The sequence below is a fragment of the Dromaius novaehollandiae genome, chromosome 3, assembly GCF_036370855.1.
Source record: "Dromaius novaehollandiae isolate bDroNov1 chromosome 3, bDroNov1.hap1, whole genome shotgun sequence".
Taxonomy (NCBI): Eukaryota; Metazoa; Chordata; class Aves; order Casuariiformes; family Dromaiidae; genus Dromaius; species Dromaius novaehollandiae.
This window is the reverse complement of record NC_088100.1, coordinates 74,469,690-74,492,981: the sequence shown is the minus strand read 5'-3', so window position 1 is coordinate 74,492,981 and position 23,292 is coordinate 74,469,690. Positions and strand designations below refer to the sequence as shown.

At 36.8% G+C, this 23,292-nt stretch overlaps 1 protein-coding gene across 9 annotated transcripts in view; it reads left to right on the top strand.

Annotated features, from left to right (window-relative positions):
* The window catches only part of UTRN (utrophin), a 391,474-nt gene that overhangs the window by 339,844 nt on the left and 28,338 nt on the right, over nt 1-23,292 (top strand). For 8 of the 9 annotated variants that reach the window (XM_026109804.2, XM_064509199.1, XM_026109805.2 and 5 more), the window contains 6 exons: nt 104-189; nt 5,993-6,150; nt 8,480-8,646; nt 11,201-11,312; nt 21,578-21,714; nt 23,178-23,216. In XM_026109804.2, the coding sequence (XP_025965589.1) occupies nt 104-189; nt 5,993-6,150; nt 8,480-8,646; nt 11,201-11,312; nt 21,578-21,714; nt 23,178-23,216 (699 nt within the window). The remainder of the gene's footprint in view (nt 1-103; nt 190-5,992; nt 6,151-8,479; nt 8,647-11,200; nt 11,313-21,577; nt 21,715-23,177; nt 23,217-23,292) is intronic. The other variant, XM_064509200.1, reaches the window with a different exon arrangement.

The following is a 23,292-nucleotide window of genomic DNA, read 5'->3' as shown; positions in this document are numbered from 1 at the left end:
TAGTTGAAGTAGAACTCACCAGTGACTTTGCATTTGGAATAGACTTGAGTTGGAATGTAGTAAGATTAAACTGTATTAAATTGTCTGCTCTTTGTAATTTCAGTGGCCGAACTGGAAAAATTCGAGTGCAGTCCCTCAAGATTGGCTTGATGTCTCTTTCTAAGGGCCTCCTGGAAGAGAAGTACAGATGTAAGTAAGAAAATACTTTAAAGAATGTTTAATTTATGTAATTGTCATGTATAATAATAATAATACACATCATAGCAAAATTTGTAGTAAACTATTTCCCATGCCTATGTCAGGATTTATGTCCTGACTGGAAAGTATTGATGTCAATTACGTCAATTATATGCCATCCAAAACAAAGGAAAATGTTGCTATATAGAAGCTAGAGAAGTGTTCTGTTTGACTAATTCTGCTTGGAAATGTTCAGTGTTTTCAAGAAATTAAGGAGAATTTGCTTGAAAGGAAGAGCAGTACCCCAAATATGACTGCTTAGTATGAATTATATGCCTTCTGTTTTGTTTTTTTTTTTTTTTCAGGCCAGTTTCTGACATTTGCCTCTCCTTTTTGGCAATATTTCTTCTAGGGATTTCTGAGGCGTTTGAAATCCCAGGCTTTTCTGAACATGGTAGACATCACAGAGTTGTATTTGGAGTCTTTAGCAGAGCACAGACCATGCTGACCATGCATTACATGTTGCATTGCTAGAGAAGCATTTCTTGCCAGTATTTGGTTGCGAAATAGGCAAGTTTTATGTTATAAAAACTTTTGGGATGAATCCTTAAATCTTTTGTAGAATGCTCAAGCAGACCATCTACTCAAGTATGTGCTGCCAGACCTTCCCAAAGATTAACCTCTGAGGATCAACTTGAAGAAACATAGTTTCTGGGCTGCTGAAACACACAGACTTTATGAAATAGTATGATAATCTGCTTAGGGGTGCTAATGTCAGTTTACCAATACAGGTGATCTGCCTCTTTCTCTCTTGCCCTTTTTGGGAAATCAGGCTTATATTTTTTTTAATATGAAGTTTTTTCTATTTGCATTGTTTTCTTAGCAGCCACCCTTAATCACATTCATTGCCAAAACTAGTAGGAATTTTGTTGATTGCACATTCCAATACAGAGAAAATCTTTTCAATTGATACCTTTTTAGATATGTTTGCCAGAGAAATTTCTCTGACTTTTTTTTTTTTAATTAAACTTCTTTAAGATGGTAGGCTGCAGGGTTGACATGAGAATGAATCTTTAATTTAAAAAAAAACCACATACTTTAGAAAAAACATTGAAGCCTCATTAAAGAATACCTATTCTAGAAAACATTTAAGGATGTGCTTAACTTTAAGCACATGCCTGGATACATGAATAAAATTCCCTTGAATAAGGATGAACCGACAAACATGAGCTGGCTACGTTTATGCTAGTAGAGTAAATAGTCTAGGGCTTCTTTTCTGCTTGTAAGCCGATGATGTGGTCTGGCTGTATCTATATTATTAAACTTTCTTTAGTCCCCAAAACAGGGTGGCCACATGTGAGCTACTTGTTTGAAATAATCCTGGGCCCTGACTTACTCTCAAATTGTTTCTGGGTATTTTGGGAGTAAGAATTAGCTGATTTTGGTCAAAAGCATGCTGGATACCCTTCTTACAGCTTACTGATATGGGTGGCAACGTGCCAGTGTCTGGCCCTAGGCCCTGGCACACACTTTCGTTTGCTGGCATAGATGTAGCCTTAAAAAATGGAACAGAGGAAGAAAAGAAAAAGGAAATAATGTGCATGACAAAATATATTACTTGCTTTAGCAATCTGCTTTAATTCTGAAATATTCAGAACACAGTAAACGAATTAGTGCACACTGTTCTTTGCTCTTTTTAGCATCAGTTCTTCATACACTATCATAGGACTCCTGAATATTGCAGAAAAATGGAACATTTTTAACCACTTAATTTTAGTGTCACAAATGTTTTTGGAAAGTAAATTTCAATCATATAAGCAGGCATATACATTGATAAAAATTTAAATTTGCATGTACAGTTATTCACAGCAGATTTTATGCCTGGTCATGCAGTCAGGGGACAAATGCTGTCTCATAGGTATGGATTTATTGAGGGACAACAGGCATTTTATCTTTCATCCCTTTTCCTCAGTTTTAGAGGTGGAAAAAAGTCCCAGTACTGTGTAACATCCAGGAATACATTTGTGTGTGTTTTGCTCTTACCTGGAGCTCATTTCTGACATGAAGCCCAGATGGAACAGCAGTCAAAATAGAAAACATTCATGAATTTATTTTTAGTCTGTAGGCTTTGGGTCTTATCATTTAATGCATAAAAACTATAGAATTTGGGGTGAATGAGAAGGGGTACTTGAAAAATCTCTACTGTGAAAGAGCTAGTTCAGTTGCAGTGTGGGGTGTTTTTCTTTTTCTTTTTTTTTTTTTTCCATGTATCAAAAATCATCCCTTGGTATATGTTGCAAATCTTCAAACCATATGGAAATAACACTGTGATACTTTAAAAAAATGTGCATCCTGTTTGCACAGCATGCATATGAACAAATGATGACACATTTTCTCTTTTGTATATTTCTAATTAAATCCATATTCAGTGTAATTAGGGAGTCTTTATCCCTAGATTCCTTGCAGCTGCTTGGATGGTTCAGGTTTGACAATGCTAGGTTTGTGATTTGATGGCTCAGCAACCTCAGCAGAAGAGACGAAATGTGTGCATAGTGGACATTTTACTACTATGTCAGTAGAAATTGGATAAACTTCCACACTTCGCAATATCTTGTGTACCAACCAGTAATTGCATTTTTTCCAGTTGTTCAGCTATGCTATAGCTTGAGTCCTACTGACTCTCATCCCCCCAAATATTAGTATGTGGCTGTGTTTAATTTTAGATTATCTGATATTTTATTTTCTTTTTGTTTGTTTTTTTTCCTGTGCTCAAGTCTGAATAAGCTTGCCTTTTGCTTCCACAGTCATCCTTCTTGTCCTTTTTGTAGAGTCCCTTGATAAAGTTTAACATTATATAAATACAAACTTATCTTATGCATACATATATGTATAAACTCTCATAATATGTATGCACATGAACATAACCTGCATTTATACGAGTGCTCAGATTGTGGCTCCTGGTGTTGCTGGTGCATGTCGTATGGGATCCCCTTCTCCAGTGGCAGGTACAATGTCTGGGTGCACCCTGTCAGAGCTAAAACAAGCTCCCCTCCCTTCCTCCCATATATTTCCCATTTCAGAGCCACTGTCAGGGTGCCTCCTTTGCCAGGGTACAGCTCATGGCTTAATTTGAGGCTACTTGCCAGACAGTGAGCCTTTAGGCTTTCTGTGCCTGTAGCTGAGGAGCTTCTCCTCCTGCGTGGCACACTGGTGGTATTGAGTGGGTTTTGTGTGGGTTGTTTTTTTTTTTTTCAAGTGGTACAGTTTGGTGGAGTTTAAGCTCTTCCTTGATATCTGCTGATTTCCTACTTATATCAACCCTAGCTGGTCACTCTCCCTCTTCTCTGTCCTGCCACATTGTTTTTCCTGTCTTTATTAGCTTCCCACTCAGTCTAAGGTTTAGGGCTTAGGAGAATACTTCATCTTTCTCCCAGCCACAGTGGTTAGTGAATTATTCTTTTTTTAGAGCCAGTTTCCACTGTAGACAGATGCAAACAGAAACAACAAACAGTAGGTGAGGCAGTTTTTATTCTATCGGTTCTTAAAATCTCTCTCTTAGTTAATGGCAAACTGTTCCAACTGCAATAGAAAAAATTAGACAGGATTTAGAAATGCAAAATAAGTTTGCAGCCATACAGTACTAGGTCTGTGAATACTGTTGTCAGTGTTTTTTTTCCCCTCACTGCTAAGTGCTGAAGATGCTGTAGCATCTGTTGAAATAAGCAAGAGTGGGGCAAAAAGATACAAGAAATTAATTTGGTCAGCTGGACTTTTATTTTATGAAAATCCTTTCCTCTGCCTCAGCCACTTGCAAAGAAAAAAGTATGACCAGTCTTTCTGAAGCATGCTGACAAAGCTTGACAGTTACTCCAAATGAAGGACAAAACAATTTACAGAGTGTAATAAGAAAGTTTCTCTTAGATATTTCTGAACAAAGCTTGTCTGCTTCTCAATCAGAAGTGCAGTCAGACTGAATTTTAAAGTTTTATTTATTTCTAATCTATTAATGGCTGTTCTGGTAGGAGAGGTGAAAAGTAGGGGAATTGTACAAGTGATTTTTTTTTTTCCTTTTAAGACTGCTGAGAGCTTTAATTGAAGCCAACCGCTGAGTGCAAAAGGAAAATGTAAAAGCCAACTGGAAAGAATACAAAGCATTCACTTCCATTTCTTCTGTGGTTTATACCAGCCATAAGGATGTTTTCAGGAGCGATTAATCTTGCAACTAAATATGAATGTATAGAACTATAGAGATCATGAATAAATCAAGGATTACTGGCAGACTTGCTTTAACTTGTGTTAAAACTTTAAGCCGAAAGTTTTAACACATTTCTTTCTTTGTGTTTTTGCCATTTTTTAAATTTTTAAGAAAGTCAGTACTTAAGAAATACTTCCTGTACTGCAGTCAGTCCTATTAGTTCATACTATACCATGGCTCGTAAGTGGATAGAGCCACAGGAGCATCTTTATAGTAGTTCTGCCGAAGTGGACTCCTCCATTTCTGCTTAATACTTTTGTAAGCTTTCTTATCTCACAAGTGTTAAAATCTTGGGGTCATAGCTCCTGGATCTACTTGAAACAATGTTAAATCACTTCTTGATGCAACCACCCACAGTTTTCTCCTAAACCTCTTTAGCCCTTTGGTGCCATTGGAATGAGGATGAACTACTTCAGTGCTATCTTTCTGACTCTGAATTCAAAACCTTGGAAATAATATATACACACCTGAGGTGTGTATACGCGGTGTATATGTTCAATTCCATTCATCTGAACAGGGATCAACTGCAAAGATTTAATAACATTTTGAATGTCCACTTGGTTAGTCTTTATACAACTGAACGTTTAGGCAGAAACATTCAACTAATGCTGCCGAAAAAGGAGAAATAAAAATTCTGTGAGGATGTCAGGATCTGTCATCCATCCCCAGTAATCAGTACAGAATCATTCCCCCAAAATGACTTGACAGCGCATGCATTTGTTGATTTTTAAATGATTCAGGTGGTATGCCATCCAGCATTCCCCTTGAGAAACTACTGTACTTCCCAGGAAGTCTCTGGAAGTGGAACAATTTTCTTGATCCTTTTGGCCTCAATTTTTTCTTTTGTTGCAGTTATTCCAGTACTTCCAGTTATGCTGCAGAGCTTGACATGTACCTTAGGAAAAGGGAATCAGTGAAAGGAAAGTACATGGAAGTAGATGCGATTATCCAGGAAGCAGATGTGATTACTGTTGAGCATGAGTTATGTCACTGTCTGCTGCTCTTGCTTTAAGCTGTTTCATATGGTGACCTCCAACTTGTGCTGTTTCTAGTCTCAATCAGAGCATGTATGCTTCTGTCCCTAACCAACTCAAGGATGGCTTAGATTTTGGCATAAAGTAGTAATTCCTGAAATACCTCTTTTTTTCTTCCCTAGTGATAGCAAAGAAAACCTAGTAAATATTAGGGGGAAAATGCAGTAATGTTGGATTAAAAGAAAAAGCTGTTCTGGTTTTCTGATGTTTCTCTTATTTTCTCACATAGCTGCTCCTAAGTAAATCAGGAACTACAATAGGTTACACTTATTGTATAATTTTATTAGGAGATTCTGTAAGAAGCCATATAGTTTAATTTATTGGGCCTGACACTCCTGATTTGTTTACAGATCAAGAAAAAGTAGTCAAAATAATCAAGATAAAGTAAACTATTGTAAATGGGACAGCTGGCCTTCTGTAACTCTCTTTGGATTACAAAAATTACAAAATTCCAGCTGCAGTGTTAGTGCCTAAAAGGAATGTAGATGGAAATGAAGGGAGCTCGTGCCTCTCATCTGTGTTGCAGATCTCTTCAAGGAAGTGGCAGGCCCCACTGAAATGTGTGATCAGAGGCAACTCGGCCTGCTGCTTCACGATGCTATCCAGATCCCACGGCAGCTGGGGGAAGTGGCAGCATTTGGTGGCAGTAATATTGAACCCAGTGTCCGGAGCTGCTTCCAGCAGGTAAGATGGTGAAAAACTTCATGTGGAAAAACCTATTCCTGAAGACCTAGAATTTACTCTTAAGTGATACAAAAAGAAGAGAGGAATTTAAAAGCATCCATTGAGTTTTTGAACAGAAATGAATAAGCCGCTGCAAGTAAATGTGGGAAGTTATTGTTAAAATGCAGCTGTAAAGGATGATTTATTGTTCAGCAGAAGATCAAACAAATTACTTTCTAGCAGAAAGAATTTATAAATACTTATGTTCATGACAACATTGGCAGCTCCAAATGCTGTTAAAACTTTTTGTAGCAGCCAATTATCTTGCTTTGCATCTTTCAAAGCAACCTGATACTGTGAGAAAAATATACTTTTCTCTGCTGGAACAAGGCATGATCTCAACAGAACAAGAAAATAATGTTGATACTAATTTTTGACCCTGCACATCAGGAAATTATTTAGCATTATTTTTCTCATGAAAGAGCTTGCAGATGTACAAAATTTCAAGCATAATCATTTATGTATCGTAAGCCTTTATGCAGCAGACTAGAGCATAGAATAAAGCTGTCTTCAGCCTGCTGTTCAGCTCCATACTACATGCAGAGGGTTAATGAGGCTGCAGGGAGCGTCTGTCTTTTTAAAGAAGATGGGAAGAAAAAAGAGGATGTTGTAATGAAACACAACCTAACGCAGAACTTGTCAAGGATGCCTGAGGCTCCAACTGTTTGATAGTGATAACTATATTGCTTAAGTGTATTATTTCTGAGGAAATGACTGCTTTGAGCATTGTCAGCAACTATATATGGATTAAAAACTCACTATGCCATATATAAAACTCCTAACTTTAAATAATATTTGTGACTGTATTAAATCCAGCAGATTAAGTGTTAGAGAAAACTTTTAGAACATTTTTCTTTCACCATTCTTTTATAGACACTTCTATGGCTTCATCCAGTGCTGTGAAAAATGCAGTTAACTTTTTTTCAAAACTATTAGATTTATTTCTGGGCTCTGAGATGATTGGAATTGAAAGAATGTTTGTCTCAGTCATGAATAAATTTGGTAGATTTGTATGGAAGTTGGTGGACCAAATTATCCATAGAAGATTCTCCCTGAGGTTTTAATATTGCTTCTTCAGACAGTAAGAGATAGTGCTTGACATATCTATTGCTGGCCTCAAGTGCTTCAAGTCATGCTCAAGTAAGTTATTCATTTGTTAGTGGTGGACTTTTTGTGTCACAGAGGAATGATCTTTATGTCCCTTGAGGATCTGCCCCATCTGCCATGCTGTTCAATTATGGGTGAGGCATACTGGCAAGATACTGTTTAAATACAGTGTATTGCATTATGATTATACCAATGATGCAGTTACATCCTTCATCTCAAATGAGTGCTGCAAATTCAATTGCTGGTCCGTGGGAGAGCACAGATGAAGTGTGCAACTGTGTGTCAGAGCTATCTCAGGGTTTGTCTTCTGAAAATAAGTCTTTTGCTGGTGGGTAAAGCACGTTATTGCTTATTCCTTTCTTCTTTGCTGCTCTGTAACTGGGAAAGATCTACATGGATTATGAGTAGGTTAAGAATACTGGTGGTGTTCTTGGTCATAGCTTATTGTTCAAGAAAAACTTTCATTTTGAGTTGTGTTCTATGTACTTGCCATGAGCTCAGAACAACAACCTCTATTCTTACTGCTGCAAAATATTAATTGCTTTTTAGCCAGGCTTCTCTGTTGATTATAACTTAAAGAGAATATGGAAACATGTTTGTTCTCTTCCTAAACAATCATGGTAATATTTTAACTGTGCTGTATTCTCAGTGTTTGCCTATGCAGTGGCAGATTTATTTTCCTCTTTTTTATATTTATTTATTTGCTTGTTTATTTACTTGGCATGCTAACTTGAAAGAGTACTATGGGCTCAGAATATAATTAAGAAATTTTTCTCGAGTCTCTTGGCATTTAGTAGATCCATGCAGGCAGTACTGACTCTTAGTGATCTAGTATCCATCTGTCAAAAGACAGCCATATTTTTGGTGTGTCAAAAATGCAAAACATTCTTCCTCTTAGTGTTCTATTCCTTATTTCTCAAGTCCTTTTGGTTCAAAGGTGGTTTTATTGTGGACTGCTCATTTTTTATTACTTTGTTTCCCCTATCCCAGTTGTTTACCCTTACGTATTCTTACTGACCAACTTCAATTGTTTTCTTTTCTGTACGTGGCTTTACATTAGTCTGGCATGGAAAAAAATTGGCACAGGAATTGTGTTTTATTTTGGGGAATTGAATTCTAATGAAAATATGTTTGTGGGTTTTTTTATTATTATTATTTCGTTTGTTTGTTTTTTGCTCACTAGAACCACAATAAGCCAGAAATTACTGTAAAGCAGTTTATAGATTGGATGCGGTTAGAGCCGCAGTCTATGGTATGGCTACCGGTTCTACACAGAGTGGCAGCTGCAGAAACAGCAAAACATCAGGCCAAGTGCAACATTTGCAAAGAATGTCCGATTGTTGGCTTCAGGTAAGAGGGAGGGGAGTTGGGTGCAGGGTTTTTCTGAAAATTGATTTACATCTTCCAACAAAAAGTTTCTTTCTGTTAGCTTTTCCACTATTTTCCTACTTTAAGATGGGATCTGTCTCCAGTAGTCTTCTCATATTGTGGATGTCACTGCAGGAGCATGGAAGCCACTCCATTTCTATCTCCTACAGTACTGATGTTAGGTACCAAATGGTTCTGTGACAGACAGGTGTGCAGGGAGCACTGTCATCAAGTATTTTGGCATCGGTGGGTCCAATAAGTAGCAAATGAAGTATAAATACACCTGTGTCTTCAGTAGGCATGACACCAAAAGGAGCTGATCAGTGAGAAAAAATATGTATGTTTGTTCGTATCTGTCTTATGCAGACTGAGAGGACTCAAGACAGACATACTGGCTGTCTCTGTGCTGTTCTGCAAATAATGCTTGTGAAGTAAAGTAGCTCATACTAGCCAATATTAAATCACCCTTCAGCAGCAATCTTTCCTTGCTTGGTGCAAATGTTAATATATTACTGTGATGAGACTTGCACAATTCCTGTCTGGAAGCACTGAACATAGTCTAACTTTGGTCTGTTCAAAGGAAGCCTGTGAATTCTTAAAGAAAAAATAGCTCCAGGGATATTCTTTGTTATTCTCCTAAACTGTATGATCTTACTATAAAGTACTGTCACTGGGCATTGGATGGTTGGTGCCTCTGTGTGTTCTGTTACGACTTACATGCATTCGTATATCAATTGCTCCAGAGCATAAAAAGATATGGAACAAAGAAAGAGAGAAGAGCTAAACAGAATAGGGTCTTTGCTCTGCTGCGGTCTTGAAGTTGTATGTATTATTTAGGCGCTACGTAGAGCAGTCTCTCTTGTAAGTGATTCTAATGCTTTTTTTAGGGTGTCTAGGTAGATGAGTCACTTTTGTTCCCCATGCTTGCTGTTCCTCCTTCCCTCCGTTGTGTTAAAGGACAATAATATAGGAATCTTGGGGTCAGATTCATCTCACCCAGCCTTGGACATACTAGCTTTAGTCAGACTTCTAAGACTGAGCTGGTGACCCTCTTTTCTATCAATATAGAGATGGAAGTACTTCTAGAAGTAATTAATTTGATCAAACTTTGTTGCTTGTCTTAAGATGAGATGAAAATTCCTCTAGATGTTTCTGTTGTTCTTAATTAAGGCTTGAGGGAGCCTAGGGTGACTAAGCCTCAGTGTAGATACCTAACTTTTAGATGCCGAAGTTAGGACAGATGAATCTTTTCTGTGCTGACCTTTCTTGTGTGGAGAAGAGAAAGGAGGGCACAGAGGCAGAAGACAAAACAGCGCAAGTATGCATGGAGGAGAAGGGAGGACAAAAGAATGACTCACTCTAAATCATTTCTATAATGAAGCTAGAGATCTGCAACAGCCAAAGCATCTCGCATCTTAGCAGAAGGTGGATGTGGCCATTTAACACACAGGCTCTGGGTAAAGATTCTAAACAGTTGCGTCAGCATCCTTTGGAGTGAACCTTTACGTTTATACACACACATTGTCTTGCAAAACAAAACATAGAACTCAGCAGGGGAAAAATGTGGATTGGTGCTGAAAACTGCTCTCAGAAAACAATTGAATTCAAACTTTATTCAGTAGCTATTCAATTTGGTTCAGTTAGCTCACTTTAGTTTCATACTAATGATATAACCTCATCCAATCTGAACAGCATGCTATAAAAAACAGTGGGCGGACTATAGAATTGAATTCTTGCTTTAGTCAGCTTTAGTGAAAAAATAAAAAATAAAAAAAACTTTAAAAAAATAAGTCTGCTTAATTTTTAAACTCTATTATTTTATATTTCATGAACTTTTGGCAAGTTTCAAGAATTTTAGGGCCTGATTCATGGGTTTAGAATTTCTGAGGATCAAAAGGATGTAAAAACATTTAAAACAGCTGGTAAAGATAAGAACATGTAAACTTAAACCACTCTGGTTTATAAACTTTTTTTCGGAGATACCAACTGATGACTAAAGAGAAGAAAAAAACTAATGCCACATAATTTTAAGTCAGTTTTAACTTTGAAATTAGAAACTCTTTGCATTTCATCCGTAGAGCTTACCCCTTCCTAAATTTTATCTGTAAGTTTGTATTGTGTAAGACTTTGTTTCCAAGTGACTTGGACGACAGATGATTCACACCGGCCCTCTCTGTGGCATTAAAGACTGAAATTTTTTTTGATTGTGCAATGAAGTGACCTTGGCAGTGCAGGAAAGCCATGTGAAGCACTAAGAGGGCTCTGGGTTTCCCATTGCCGTTGGAGCTGCCGCAGTGGCACAGGTGCCCCTGGTTACGTAGCTGTGACGCACCTTTGCAGCACCCTGCCCTGTTCATGCACTCCTGCGCATCAAGGTGCTTTCCCAGATAATGCTGACAACCCCCCTGTGCCCTTGCGCTGCTGAAAAGCAGAGGACACCATTTCAAAGGGTAATTTGCCTCCTGAAGCTTAATAACAAGTAAATGTTAGAACTAAACCTAGGAAATTCTAATCACTTTGTTTAATGTCTCCACAGGTACCGGAGCTTAAAACATTTCAACTATGACGTCTGCCAGAGCTGTTTCTTTTCTGGCCGTACGGCTAAGGGGCATAAGTTGCATTACCCAATGGTAGAGTATTGTATACCTGTGAGTACCTATTTAATGACCATTCCTAAGGGACTGTTTTTGTGTTATCTGTGGTCTAGAATTTCTTCTTAGTCTTTTGACACCTAGCTATTCTTTCAGGGGTTTTTTGTGTGTGTGTGTGTGTGTACATATATGTATACACACAATATTTCTAGCAAGGCCTGTCCTTCTGCATTTCTCTTTGAAATTTTTTAGGGACTTGGCTAGCGCTCTTGATTTTATGGGAGCAGTGTTTGGGTTCTGTAGAAAGAGGGTAGCAGTATCTACCGCTGAGAACTTCATTTTTGTTCTGTGAGACAAAGCTGGAATACTGAATATAAGTGTAGTGTGTACACAGACACACACATGCACCATTTGTAAGGGTGAGAGCGTGTCGAAGGAAAAGGACTTGCTTTATCGTTGCCATATCCTAGTACACAACATTTAATTTTTAGTAATGTAATTTAATATTTTAAAGGCGCACAAGTGTTGCTTTCAGGTCTAACATTTTGCTTGCTTCATCAAAGTGCAATTGGAAATACATGTCACAATTTATTTGCTTAAATAATTGCTATTTATTGGAATATTAAAAATCAGTGTGTGGCTGGAAAAAATTAAGCATTTTTTTTTACACCAAAATTGTGTGAATTTTGCCTGCATTGGCTAAGAAAAATTAACTTGATAATTCAACATTTTCTTGATGACATGTTTAAAAAAGATTTTTTTAAGGGAGTTTCTAGGAGACTTTCTTAGTGGAGTAATGAGCAACTTACTTTATATAAATATTTCAGTTTTCTGGATTTTTACTTGATAATCTTTTGCATTTATAAGAATTTTAACTCAGGCACAAAATAATTAATAAGATGATCTGTCTATAATTTAAATAACAGTGGTCAAAGTTCTGTATAGTGAGAAGAACAAATTCAGGTCAGAACGTAGCTTTCTTTTATAGAGCTGATTTCTAATACCGTTGCAAGATCCTACTGGGTTCTTTTATTAGCAGAAAATCATTGACTTATTTGGCTGTCCTTTGCTGTAGTAAGTGGGATTATTAACTATGTTTTCCCAGTCTTTTTCATCGTATATATGCCTTCAATGGCAGAATTCAAATTCTGTCAAGTAGTATTTTCACTTTGTTATAATCAGAAGCAACCATGACTTATGTTAATTTAGTTTCATTAATTCTATAACCTGATGTTGGGATTTGATTGATAAATTGGCATGTCAGATACTGTAGCTATATAAATGAAACTAGTCTGAAGAAATACTTGTTGTAGATTGCAGCTTTGTTGTTTTTCAGCCAGTTTTAATGTTCATTATATTTTGTCATTATTTTTCTGTTTCCATCATCTCTTTTCCCTTCTCACCTTCCTGAAAGCTTTTTGGCTGATTAAGGGCTATGTTTTGAAAATTATAGCACTTATTCGGGGGTGAGGGGAGAGTGTTATGTGCAAAATACATAATCATATTTAACAGAATAGATGGACACGTGCTGAATATAAAAGTTTATAATATTTCTGTGCATTACAGATATTCTTTATCTGCTTTAGCTAGAGGTTTGGTGTGTTTCTTGATGTACATCTCAATGTTTTCTTACTGCAACTGAAAGACTAAAGCTCTTAGACTGAAACCACTTTCGTCAAAATGAAGCAGTTTGTATGGGCAAAGAGATGTTCCTTCTCTGCTGCTGCCTGGGCTTGGAGATGTCCTTGGCATAATTCCATCTTGGGGTATTGCTTGGCCTGTAACTTCATTTATACAACAGATTTTTTTTGATCATCAGTCTATATTTGTTTGGCTTGCTTTATTTCTGATTTCTCCTTTTTGAAATGATTTGATCTGTGGTAGTTTTTTTCCTATAGGAAGTGAGTGGAAGCCCAGTTTCATGAGTTTTATTGACTCTAGTCAAGAATATGTATCTGACGCAGACCATATTCATGACTTTGCCTTTTCCCTAAAAAACATTAATTGCATTGTTTCCCAAATGCATGCCTGATTTGTAGGTCAGTCACAAATATTTTAAGAAAAAACGCAAACTTAAAATCAGCCATTGGTAATAATTACTTTTTTAATGATATTTGTAGTTACTTCTTCATAGTTGCAGAAGATAGGGCATCTATATAAATGTAAACAGCCATCAGTTCAGAATTTAGGCCAGCCTGTGTCAGGGATCCGGGAGCATCTAATTCTTTCTGGACATAACTAGATGTCAGGCTTCAAGGAATAACCAAGCCTGGACTAACATTTTGTAAGCTTATTTGCATAGTCATCCCACACTAGTAATAGGAAGTCTTATCTTTAACATTAGCAGCTGTGGGATTAATTTATAAATTATACCTGGTAAGAAAAAGCTTCCTATTTTTCTGACTTATGATGTTTATTCTTATAATCTGTAATGTCTGAAATTGGTTTGGGATGAAGTTTAATTTTTTTCCGTCTTCTTTCACGCAGTCATATCCTTTTCTGTTTTTCCTTTATACTGTTTTCCTAGTGTGACATAAAAGCCCACTTTTGCCTGTGTTCAGATGACGGATTTTTTACCTTCAGGACAGGGAGGAGGTCTAGTGTTTTCTTTCCTCTGCTTATTAAAAATATGGTGGTTTTAAAGAGTATTTTAATATGATGTGGTCAAAGAAGTACTCTTTCCATTTAGTTAATGCTATAGATTTTTGTTTTCCTCCCAAATATTAAAAAAATATACTGATAAAAAAATATAACCACAACTGATAGTTTGTTTACCTCCTTAGCCAATGTAACCAGAAAAATATGAACACATTTATTCTGTGTTTTTCATAGATCCATGCTCTTTTCCAGATCAGGGTCTCCCCATCCTCTTACTCAGTGTATATCCTGGAACAGAAACATTTGTTGTTAATGTCTATGATATACAGAAAATTCAGAAGTGGAGGCATAAGGTGTGTTATAATAGCTGAGGCTACTGGTCCATGTAATAAGATATCCTTCCTGTTGCATTAGTCAAAAACATGTTGGGTAATAGAAATGGACTGAAGAATATATCTAGTGTGGGATATGATACTGTCCCTAGAACAAAATTTCTTCCCGATGACTTCTGGGTTTTGGCAAAAGCAGCAGATGTGATATCCGAGAGAAATTTTTCGTTCTTGTTAAACTTGTTCACGTTATGTAAGTGTGACACATTTCATTTAAGTAATGACTGTCATATAGAAAAAGATATTACAGAAATTACTGAAATCCCCACTGTCCTTGGGACCAGAGACATCTTGTATTATATTCAGGATTTCTGTTCCCACTACAAAAAGCCTATAGTTTTGAAAGAATATTAAGTGCAAAATAAGGTAACCTAGGTTAAAAATTGGTGAAGAAGTCCTTTCCATGACATAGAGGAGGAATGAATTGAAGCCAATATGGAATAATTATAATGGGAATAAGATGACATTCTTGGTTAGAGGGAGTGAAGGACAGGAAGTAGATGAGAGGTAAGAGGAGAAAATAATTGGAGACAGTTTCAGGTAGAGCAGAATGAAAGGGATGGCATGTAATATAGGAGATGCGTAAAATCAGGTGTCCATTATTGACAGCCATTAATTTGGAAGCTGAATCTGAGGTTGGAATTTTTCTTAGGTCTTTCTGTAAGTACACTCTACTAGCTCTATTTCTATATGAAAACAGGCACAACTTCTGTGTCTGCTCTAAAAGAGAGGCAGTGGGAAGAATTAGTAAGGTGTGTGATCACCTTTCTCCATCCTGATTCTTCTTCCTGATGCCAATGAGTTGGATAGGAGCCTTTTCATAGCCTTGAGAACTTGAAACAGAAGAAATGGCATACTACATGAACAGACTTAAGGTTTTTAAGAATTGATTTCACAAAAAGAATCCAGTGTTTTTATTTATTATTATTTGTAGTAATGTACTGTGGTTGATATACTAACCTCTCTACATGCTGAATTCATTTAATGCAACCTAATGTTCAGACAACTTGCAAAATTCTTTACAGTAGGTTGGCAGAATAGTTATATATTTAAATGGAACTATATCTGAAAAAGCAGTAGCGGTGAATCAGGGTCTCTGAGATTTAAAAAAAAACCAAAAAACAAAAAAACCCTCATATATAGGCACCAAACACCAATAAATAATGTTATAGAATCCATTATATTACAATATCCATAGCCTGAATAGAAAAAATGTGTCTACTCGACTGAGCTTTGGCACTTGTTAGAGCCTTTTCAGCATAATTCAAAGGTTACTGGTACTAAAATGGGACTTTTGTTTTCTGTGTTGCAGAGCAGGGTACAAATACATGCATTCTTCCAACTGCCTTAAGAAAACTCTGCTCATCTCTTACTGTTTAATATATACTAATGCATAAATATCAAGAGTACTGGCAATGATTAGATAAAAATTAAATGCTTAATGCCATTAACAGAGTTTACCTAGCTTGCTTCAAGTTTCCTTGAAGATGAAAATATAGCAATTCACAATAACTGCTCTGGTTATGTATTTTTTCTTTCATGCAGGATTTAGAGATGGATAGAATAAGGAATGGAACACATTTAGCAGATAACATTATCTCTAAGTAGTAGAAATGCAAAGTTACTGTAGTTATTTTCTCATATCTAAATATAGTCTTTCTCTAAAAAGATGGAGACATGGCGGAATTTTACAGAGATGTGTAACAATTTTGCAAGATTTTCCTACAGTCAAAGTCTAACATCTAATTCAGGAATATTCTTAAATACGTATCTACATATTTTCGGTTTTGTTTTATTGGAATGGGAATTCTCTCAGTAGTGGCGTGGGTATTACATCGATGTGGCTTTCTGTATCAATGAGTCCTTTAAATTTCAGGTAGAAGTAGTTGCTGTATCCGTCCTCTTTATCCAAACTGTTTCTACTTTGCAGTTCCTATATTCCACCCTGAAAGCAGCTTTTCTGAAATACTGTAAAGATAACAAGTCAGCAGTTCGGAAACTTTTCTCAGTTGCAAGCCTTATATCTATCAGGGTCCTGACCTCAATAAAAATACAAACAATTGCATTTTCGTAAGTCTCCTCCATCACGCTCAACTGCCACAATCCCTAATTCTGGGAACTGCTTTTTGTAGACTGTACAAAATGATGCCAGCAAAGACTAGCCACTTTATCTTCAGAGGAAAAAAAAAAGTTTTTTTTAACTTTCTCTGTGTATTGGATTCTGTGCATTGGCAGAAGTTAAGGTAAGATAATGCTTGGCAGAACTTGAATACAATTAGAATCAGTTAACTCTGTATTTCGGCTCCTGAGATCTCTCGTTCCTGTTAGGACCTGTTTTGCCTAGTTTGCAAATTGTCATCCATTACCTTTTGCTTGCAAGCTGAGCTACTGGAAACTCTGCAGGACTACATAGGGTTGGATGTTTTCAGGGATTTCATGTGATATTTAACATCCAAGAAACACTTTTTTTTAAAGTAATGCTTGTTGACAATTTACCTTGCAAGAAAACTGACCAGTATCTTATTCCTTAAAGAAGCTCAAAAACACGATAGGCAAGATGTCAGAAATTATTTGTCACATTTTAGTTCTACCCTAAAGTGAAAATTTGCTTCAGACATGATAAAGCTTATCTGCAGTAGTGCCTGTGAAGACAACTCCTCTAGGTACGTCATTCGAAAACTTAATTGCTGCTGATTTGCAGAGAAGACAGTTGCATTTCTGAACATAAGCAGCCTTAGCATTTTGTAAGCAACAAACTGACACAAGGAAGTCAGTGGTTCCATCCTGACAAGCTTTTCAAGGCACCAGCCCTGGCACTTCACTGTTGCCAAAACTAGATCCTTCTGTGGAGAAGGGGAGAGAAAACAGCAAGAATAGCTGAATCAGGCTATTTCACGTGCAGAATGTTATTTCCAGCTGTGGAGCTTGCTCTGGCAGGTACTCTTTGCCCTGAGAAGTTGTCTGCTCAGAGTAGTCTTCGATAGCTAGCTGCTGGATCAGTATGCTTTTTGGTCCCTTCTTCTAGGTCTTTCCTTAACAGTTGCTCAGATAGCTGGCGTGTGTCATCTGCTACCCTTTTGCTAGTTAATTTGTTAAATTCTGAGGTGAAGTCCTTACTCTTGAAATTACAGCTCGATTTCAGTGCAGTATACTAAAATGCACACACACAGTTTAGCAGTTTCTCACCAAGAGGAGAGGTTCATTCTGTGAAATGCCTATGTTTGAAAGTGGTCACAGAAAATTGTGATCTTCACAATGCAAGTGTCACATATGAGGCAGTGGTAGCCATAAATATATATTTTTAATATAGCTTTGATAAGCTAGTTTTTATGGTGTCCTGTTTTCATGCCTCTATCAATTTATTTTTTAAAAATAATTTTTGAAAGTCTAGGGGCTTCATTGAATGCGATTGAATATATGCACTTAGAGTATGTTATTGGTTAATTGGGTTTTAAGTGTCAGTACAAAAAAATTTAGAGGAATGAAGTCTGTCTCTTTCTCTCTCCATCTGTCCCCCACTTGCTGCCCTGGGGAGTTTCCCAGCCTTCCAGTGTTACGTTGCTGACAGCCATTCAGAGATGCAGCTATCGTCATACTTGCATCTACCATTATCGTAGATTGGTATTACAGTTTTATTCATTCTCAAGTATTGTCAGTCTCCTTGATTTTAGATAGATAAGATGTTGAGAAATAAAAACGTGGAGGGGGTTTTTTTTTTTTTTTAAGGCTTTAGAATTAACAGAAGCGTCTTCTACTAAGGAGGAACTAGAATACTTCCAAAGGATGTGTGTGCTCTTTCGTGCTGGAGATTTTCCATCACTGAGCACATCGTCTCATACAAAATACATTTTTCTTGAAACATGCTTGTTAATTGCATGTGTAGTGGGCGTACGTGCACATTTCCTTTTAGGCGCTTGAGTGTAACCCATGAACGTCTAGCTAGGGTTAATGAAAGCATTCATTAGTGAGGGCCACATCTCTTCTGAGAATCAGATTCTACATGTATATTAGAACAGCTGCTTGGTTTTGTGTCAGACATTGTATAAGTAATGTAATAAAGGAGTGATGAGGACTTAGGTGTAGACTAGTCTTTTTAGCTAGGGGTAAAATCCCTAGATAAACCTCTTTTTCCCTTTAGGGGAAGGAATGGGAAGTTGTTTTGGTATTCATTATCACTATATTGTTTTTAAATATATATATATATATATATAGTTTATATATGTGTATAATATATATGCATATGTGTGTGTATATATATATAAAAAGCTATTGTTTAGTATATTCTTCAGTATGTTATGATGTTCTTTGTAACATTGTAACTTAGAATGGGGGGGGGGGTTACATGTACATATGTTTTAGAACTTTCCTGAGAAGGTTATTACGTTCTTGGTAGTACTTTTTCCCAATGAAGATTTTCCTGGTTCTGATAAATTGAAAATATGTCACAGCTACTTTCTAAACCTACATATGAAAACTATGCCTCAGCATCTTCTGTTTTTTCCACTACTTTCCATATAAATCCAGTTGTTTCTTAAATTTATATTCATTTATAAGAAATTTTACTTGTTTTTAGTTTGTGACTTGTGATTCCATTTATTCCTGGCTGTATATTGAAGCGTTCTAGTGCCAGTTGGTCAGTTGTTCCATATTATCTCTTTGAGACATTCAGCTACAGAGATCTAATTATTTATTTATTTATTTTTAGGGTTTTGTATGTGCCACCTATGGAGCTTAGATATTCCTTCCTGAGCTTTGTCAGGTTCTAAGAACCAAGATTTTAAATTAAGACTGAAAATATGGTCATACGGCTGACATTTTTGTTCAAGGAAAGGAATTTATGTTTGCTTTTCAAGCAGTTTTGTAATTGTTGTGGCGTCTGTGCTGTTGACTTGCGTGGAAATCGCTAATATGTCGTGATGTAAAGAAGTGTACAAGTATAGAAGTCAGCTGCTGTTTTTCATTTAGTAGATAGATTCTACACAAGAGCCCCTGGCTATTATTTTTCAAAAGTACAGTGTTAAAGTACATCTTTTCTGGCATGATTTTTGCTTGTGCTGCATCATGTGGGTATATACAAAAAGCATAGGAAAAACGCAGCTATAGGTTGTGACTTAGTGCCTTTAAATGCAAATAGTTCTTCCAAATCTGCTCAAATTTCACTGGTTAGTATGTACTGTCCTTGCTCAGTACGTAGTCAAATTAGTCTCTCCAAGGAACTGGGTCAGGCTGTCATACCAAATAAAAGTACCCAGGAGGAAGAGTGTGGCAGCTCAATAGACATTTATTTCTGTAATATGGAGGTATTAAAACTTTCATTCCTTGGCCTTGGGACAGCATTCCATCTGCTAGAGTTATTGTTGCATGAAAATACGCAGCCCTTTGGACTTCACATTCTTTGTTTAGATGCATCAGTGAGTGTAACAGATGTTTTTTGGTAATGATTTTGTGAGCCATTCCTGAATTTACCTATATTAAAATCTGTGGGTTCATACACCTCTTAATCCCAAATTTGCTCAGTTGTTACTTGTTAAAGCCAGACCTGAAAAACTCTTGCCAATGTCAATTTGATAATCTGCTATTTCTTTTACAGTTAGTCCAGTCAGCATTTGTAAATGCCTATACTACACAAACGTTAAAATACATAGGTGAATAGGGAAATATTTTTGTTTTGACAGTAGAGAATAAAATGAGAGAATAGTTTGCCTATTTGTTCTAGGTCTTTTCACAGTGTATAACAGAGAAAAATAACTAAACTGAAAAACATTTAACTGTTTTTCCTGTGGATGTGTGTAAGCTTTGGCATTATATTATGTTAATATGTTTCTCCCAAAACGGAGTGTACAGAAAGACAATCTATAGCTTCTTATAGGGCTTGGGTTGGGAGTAGTCTTGCAGAAGCACTTGTATGTAAATCTGTAGGCGGCATTGCAGCCTTCAGCTAATGAGGGAGGTGAAATGGCCACTCTGTCTATACTACAGTTACAAGAAAAAATGCTGAATAGTAACCACTGTGTGCTGGGGACCATTCTGTTTCTTTTAAGTGCACAGTGCACTCTGTAAACATGTACACTTTAAAGGCATACTGTATGCTACTGTTTTTTCCTGCAGGTCTCTCTGTTACAGCCTTTCACCTACTGTATTAAGGCTGCATTTTCTCACTCGTGTTCTTGCTTTTGTAGCAGAAGTTAATTGAGTATTATTATCAAAGCAATGCTGTCATTACTGATGTGATTAATTCCAATTAAATTGATTCTTAAAAGCAGCTACATCAATTTTAACTTCATTCTAAAGACAGGCTGTGGGGCTGAGGGACGGCACTGAGCATTGCCGGTTGTGGAAAAGACTGCATCAATATGGACCGCTAATAAGCTTCTTCAGGGTGTGTGTGGGTGTCAGGAGTGCAGTGGTATGCTGGTTAAAACTTGCAGACTTAGACTGGCAGAATCTTGTGGCTAATTCCCCTACCCGTCTCCTACTGTGGTAATAAGGATGCTACTGGATCAGTCAGTGAATTCGTTACTTTAGGCACAGTTTGTTCTTGTCAGGGTTGCTTCTGACTGCGCCTTTGAACAGGGCATGTACAATGGCTGTAATTTCATCTGTGAGCCTTTTGGCTCTGCAATGATTCAGATAATAGCAGGAACCTGTAGGAAGAGGTCTGGTACGTTGCAGAAAGTGCTCATGGAAAAATTCGGCCATTGCAGGAGAGACTGGTGTAGCACATGCGGCTTCTGTCTCGTGGTACCGGTTCTCAGTTTAGTTATATAATGGGATGCATTGAGTATTTTGTGGCACTCTATGAATAGAGAGGGCTGTTAGCTGTATTTTTTTTGCAACAAAGCCATTATCGTTAGCTTCATTTTTTCAACAAAGCTACTACAAGGTTTTCACACTCCCTTCTGTCCATGGGGTGAGTCAGATGCTTCATGCGTATGAGTATATAGTCAAGATTGCTTTCAATGGCTAAGAGTATCCCTTAGTATATGGAAAAGTGAACTGCATTTTTTCCTGAAAAATTAGATTTTTGCCTTTTGTAAGACTGGTTATAAATTTTTACCTTAACACTTGAGCCTGTTTCAGTTTTTACCAATTACTTTATAAATTAGAGGAAGCTAGTGTGTTATTGCTAGGAATTTGAAGCCTTGCCATTTTTACCAATAAAATAGAATTTGTAGATGCATTGCCGTTATTGCTTTATCATATTTCAGTACTGTAGAAAGGCAGTTGTAAAATCGCTAACATTTTGAAGTTTTTCTTTGTGTCCTCTTCCAGGACGATAGCAGCACTATTATCTCAGTGCTAGTTAGCAACGTTTGATTTAATTCCTTTTAACAGACAACATCTGGAGAAGATGTACGGGACTTCACCAAGGTGCTGAAGAATAAGTTCCGATCAAAGAAGTATTTTGCAAAGCATCCTCGACTTGGCTACTTACCTGTGCAAACAGTTCTGGAGGGTGACAACCTGGAGACGTAAGCTCGATTATAATATAATTCCTGTGGGGGTCAGTGGTCTATTTCATTAAAAACAACAAAGTAAAACCCAAGAAATAATCAAAAGCAGTTGTAGAGCCTTGTGTTGGATTATTTTCCACGAACATTTGAAGATCTTGCATGTTTTCCAAAAAGTAGCATACTTTGTGCTTTGATTTTGATAAGCCATGGATATTAGCAGGTAATAATGTTGAAGGTAGGGTTAACAGCTGTTTTACAAAGAACATTTTTATAACCTTGGGGAGACCAGGCTTTTAGGACTGCATTGCTTATTTGGTTGTCTCAAAGTCCCTCTCTTGAATGACTTTGGAATCCACTGACAATTTCAGATGCATTGGAGTTGGAGATCTTCAAGATAATTACGTTCCTACAAACTTCAGAAATCTAGGTGGCCTGATAAGAAAGCCCTGTGAGTGTCTCCACAGTATTACTTATGGTGCTGGCAGAAATACTTTGCTTTATTTATTTATTTACTTTCTTGCCAGTTGTCAGCAAAGGACACTCTTAAAAGAATAAAATTAAGATATGTTGACAGGACACTACAAGTAGTTCAGTTGATTGACTCTCCTTGACATCCTGGAGTCTGCGCTGCTACTGTATAGTCTAAACACAGTACCAGTTAAAGTTAGCAGCAACATCAAATGTGAAGCTTCATATACAGTAGACCTGTGCTCTGCTTTCATGACCAGAAGATTGTACATTTTATTTACAGTAAACAAACCCTGCTCTTCCTGGCTTAAGAAGCAGGACGAAGGAATTTTGGCCTGAGTTCTAAGTAAGGATTTGAATTGGAGCACACATTGAAAATTTAAAATGTTACTCACTAGAGCAGTCTTAAACTGATCTGTATTTAAAAACAAAAAAGCATGTCAAGAACAAAGGAAATTAAAGCTGCTTTGATGTGATGAGAAGTTGTCAATGGTGCCAGAAGTGGAATGTCAGAATCGTAAACGCAGGTCAGGATAAAACTCTCTTGGTCCAGTCATGTGGGAAATATACAGATAAACAGCCAGCATCATGCTGAGAAAACTGTTGGTGTTGGTTCTCTCCTCTACAAGTGACAAAAGAAAAAAAAAATCATACTTTCCTTAAAAACAAAGAAACAAAAAAAAATCACTTAAGTGGAATTTAAGCAAACTGATCATGATTTAGAAATAGGAGTTCAATCAATAATACTCTTTGGTATTTTTTTTTTTAACAATTTGATTTTTATTTAACAAAATAAAGCAGGTAGGTCAGTCTCCTATCTCTCCGTTGTAGGCTGTAGTATCTGTTGTTGCCTCTTTTTCCATGTCAGTTGCTATTCCAAATGATCTGGGTGGGTTGCTGCTTAAAATAATATGTTTGTTTTTCAGCTTTCTCTTGCTTAAATGGCACTAAAGTTTTTGTTTCATGGTTTGTTTGTTTGTTTGTTTCTTTTTTTTTTTTCTTCTTCCTTGCAGTCCTATCACTCTCATCAGTATGTGGCCAGAACAATATGAGTGAGTATGCAGAACCCCTCTGTCTGGAAAGCTCAGTGTGCTGGTTGTTTTCTTTAAGCTGAATAGCTGCTAATCT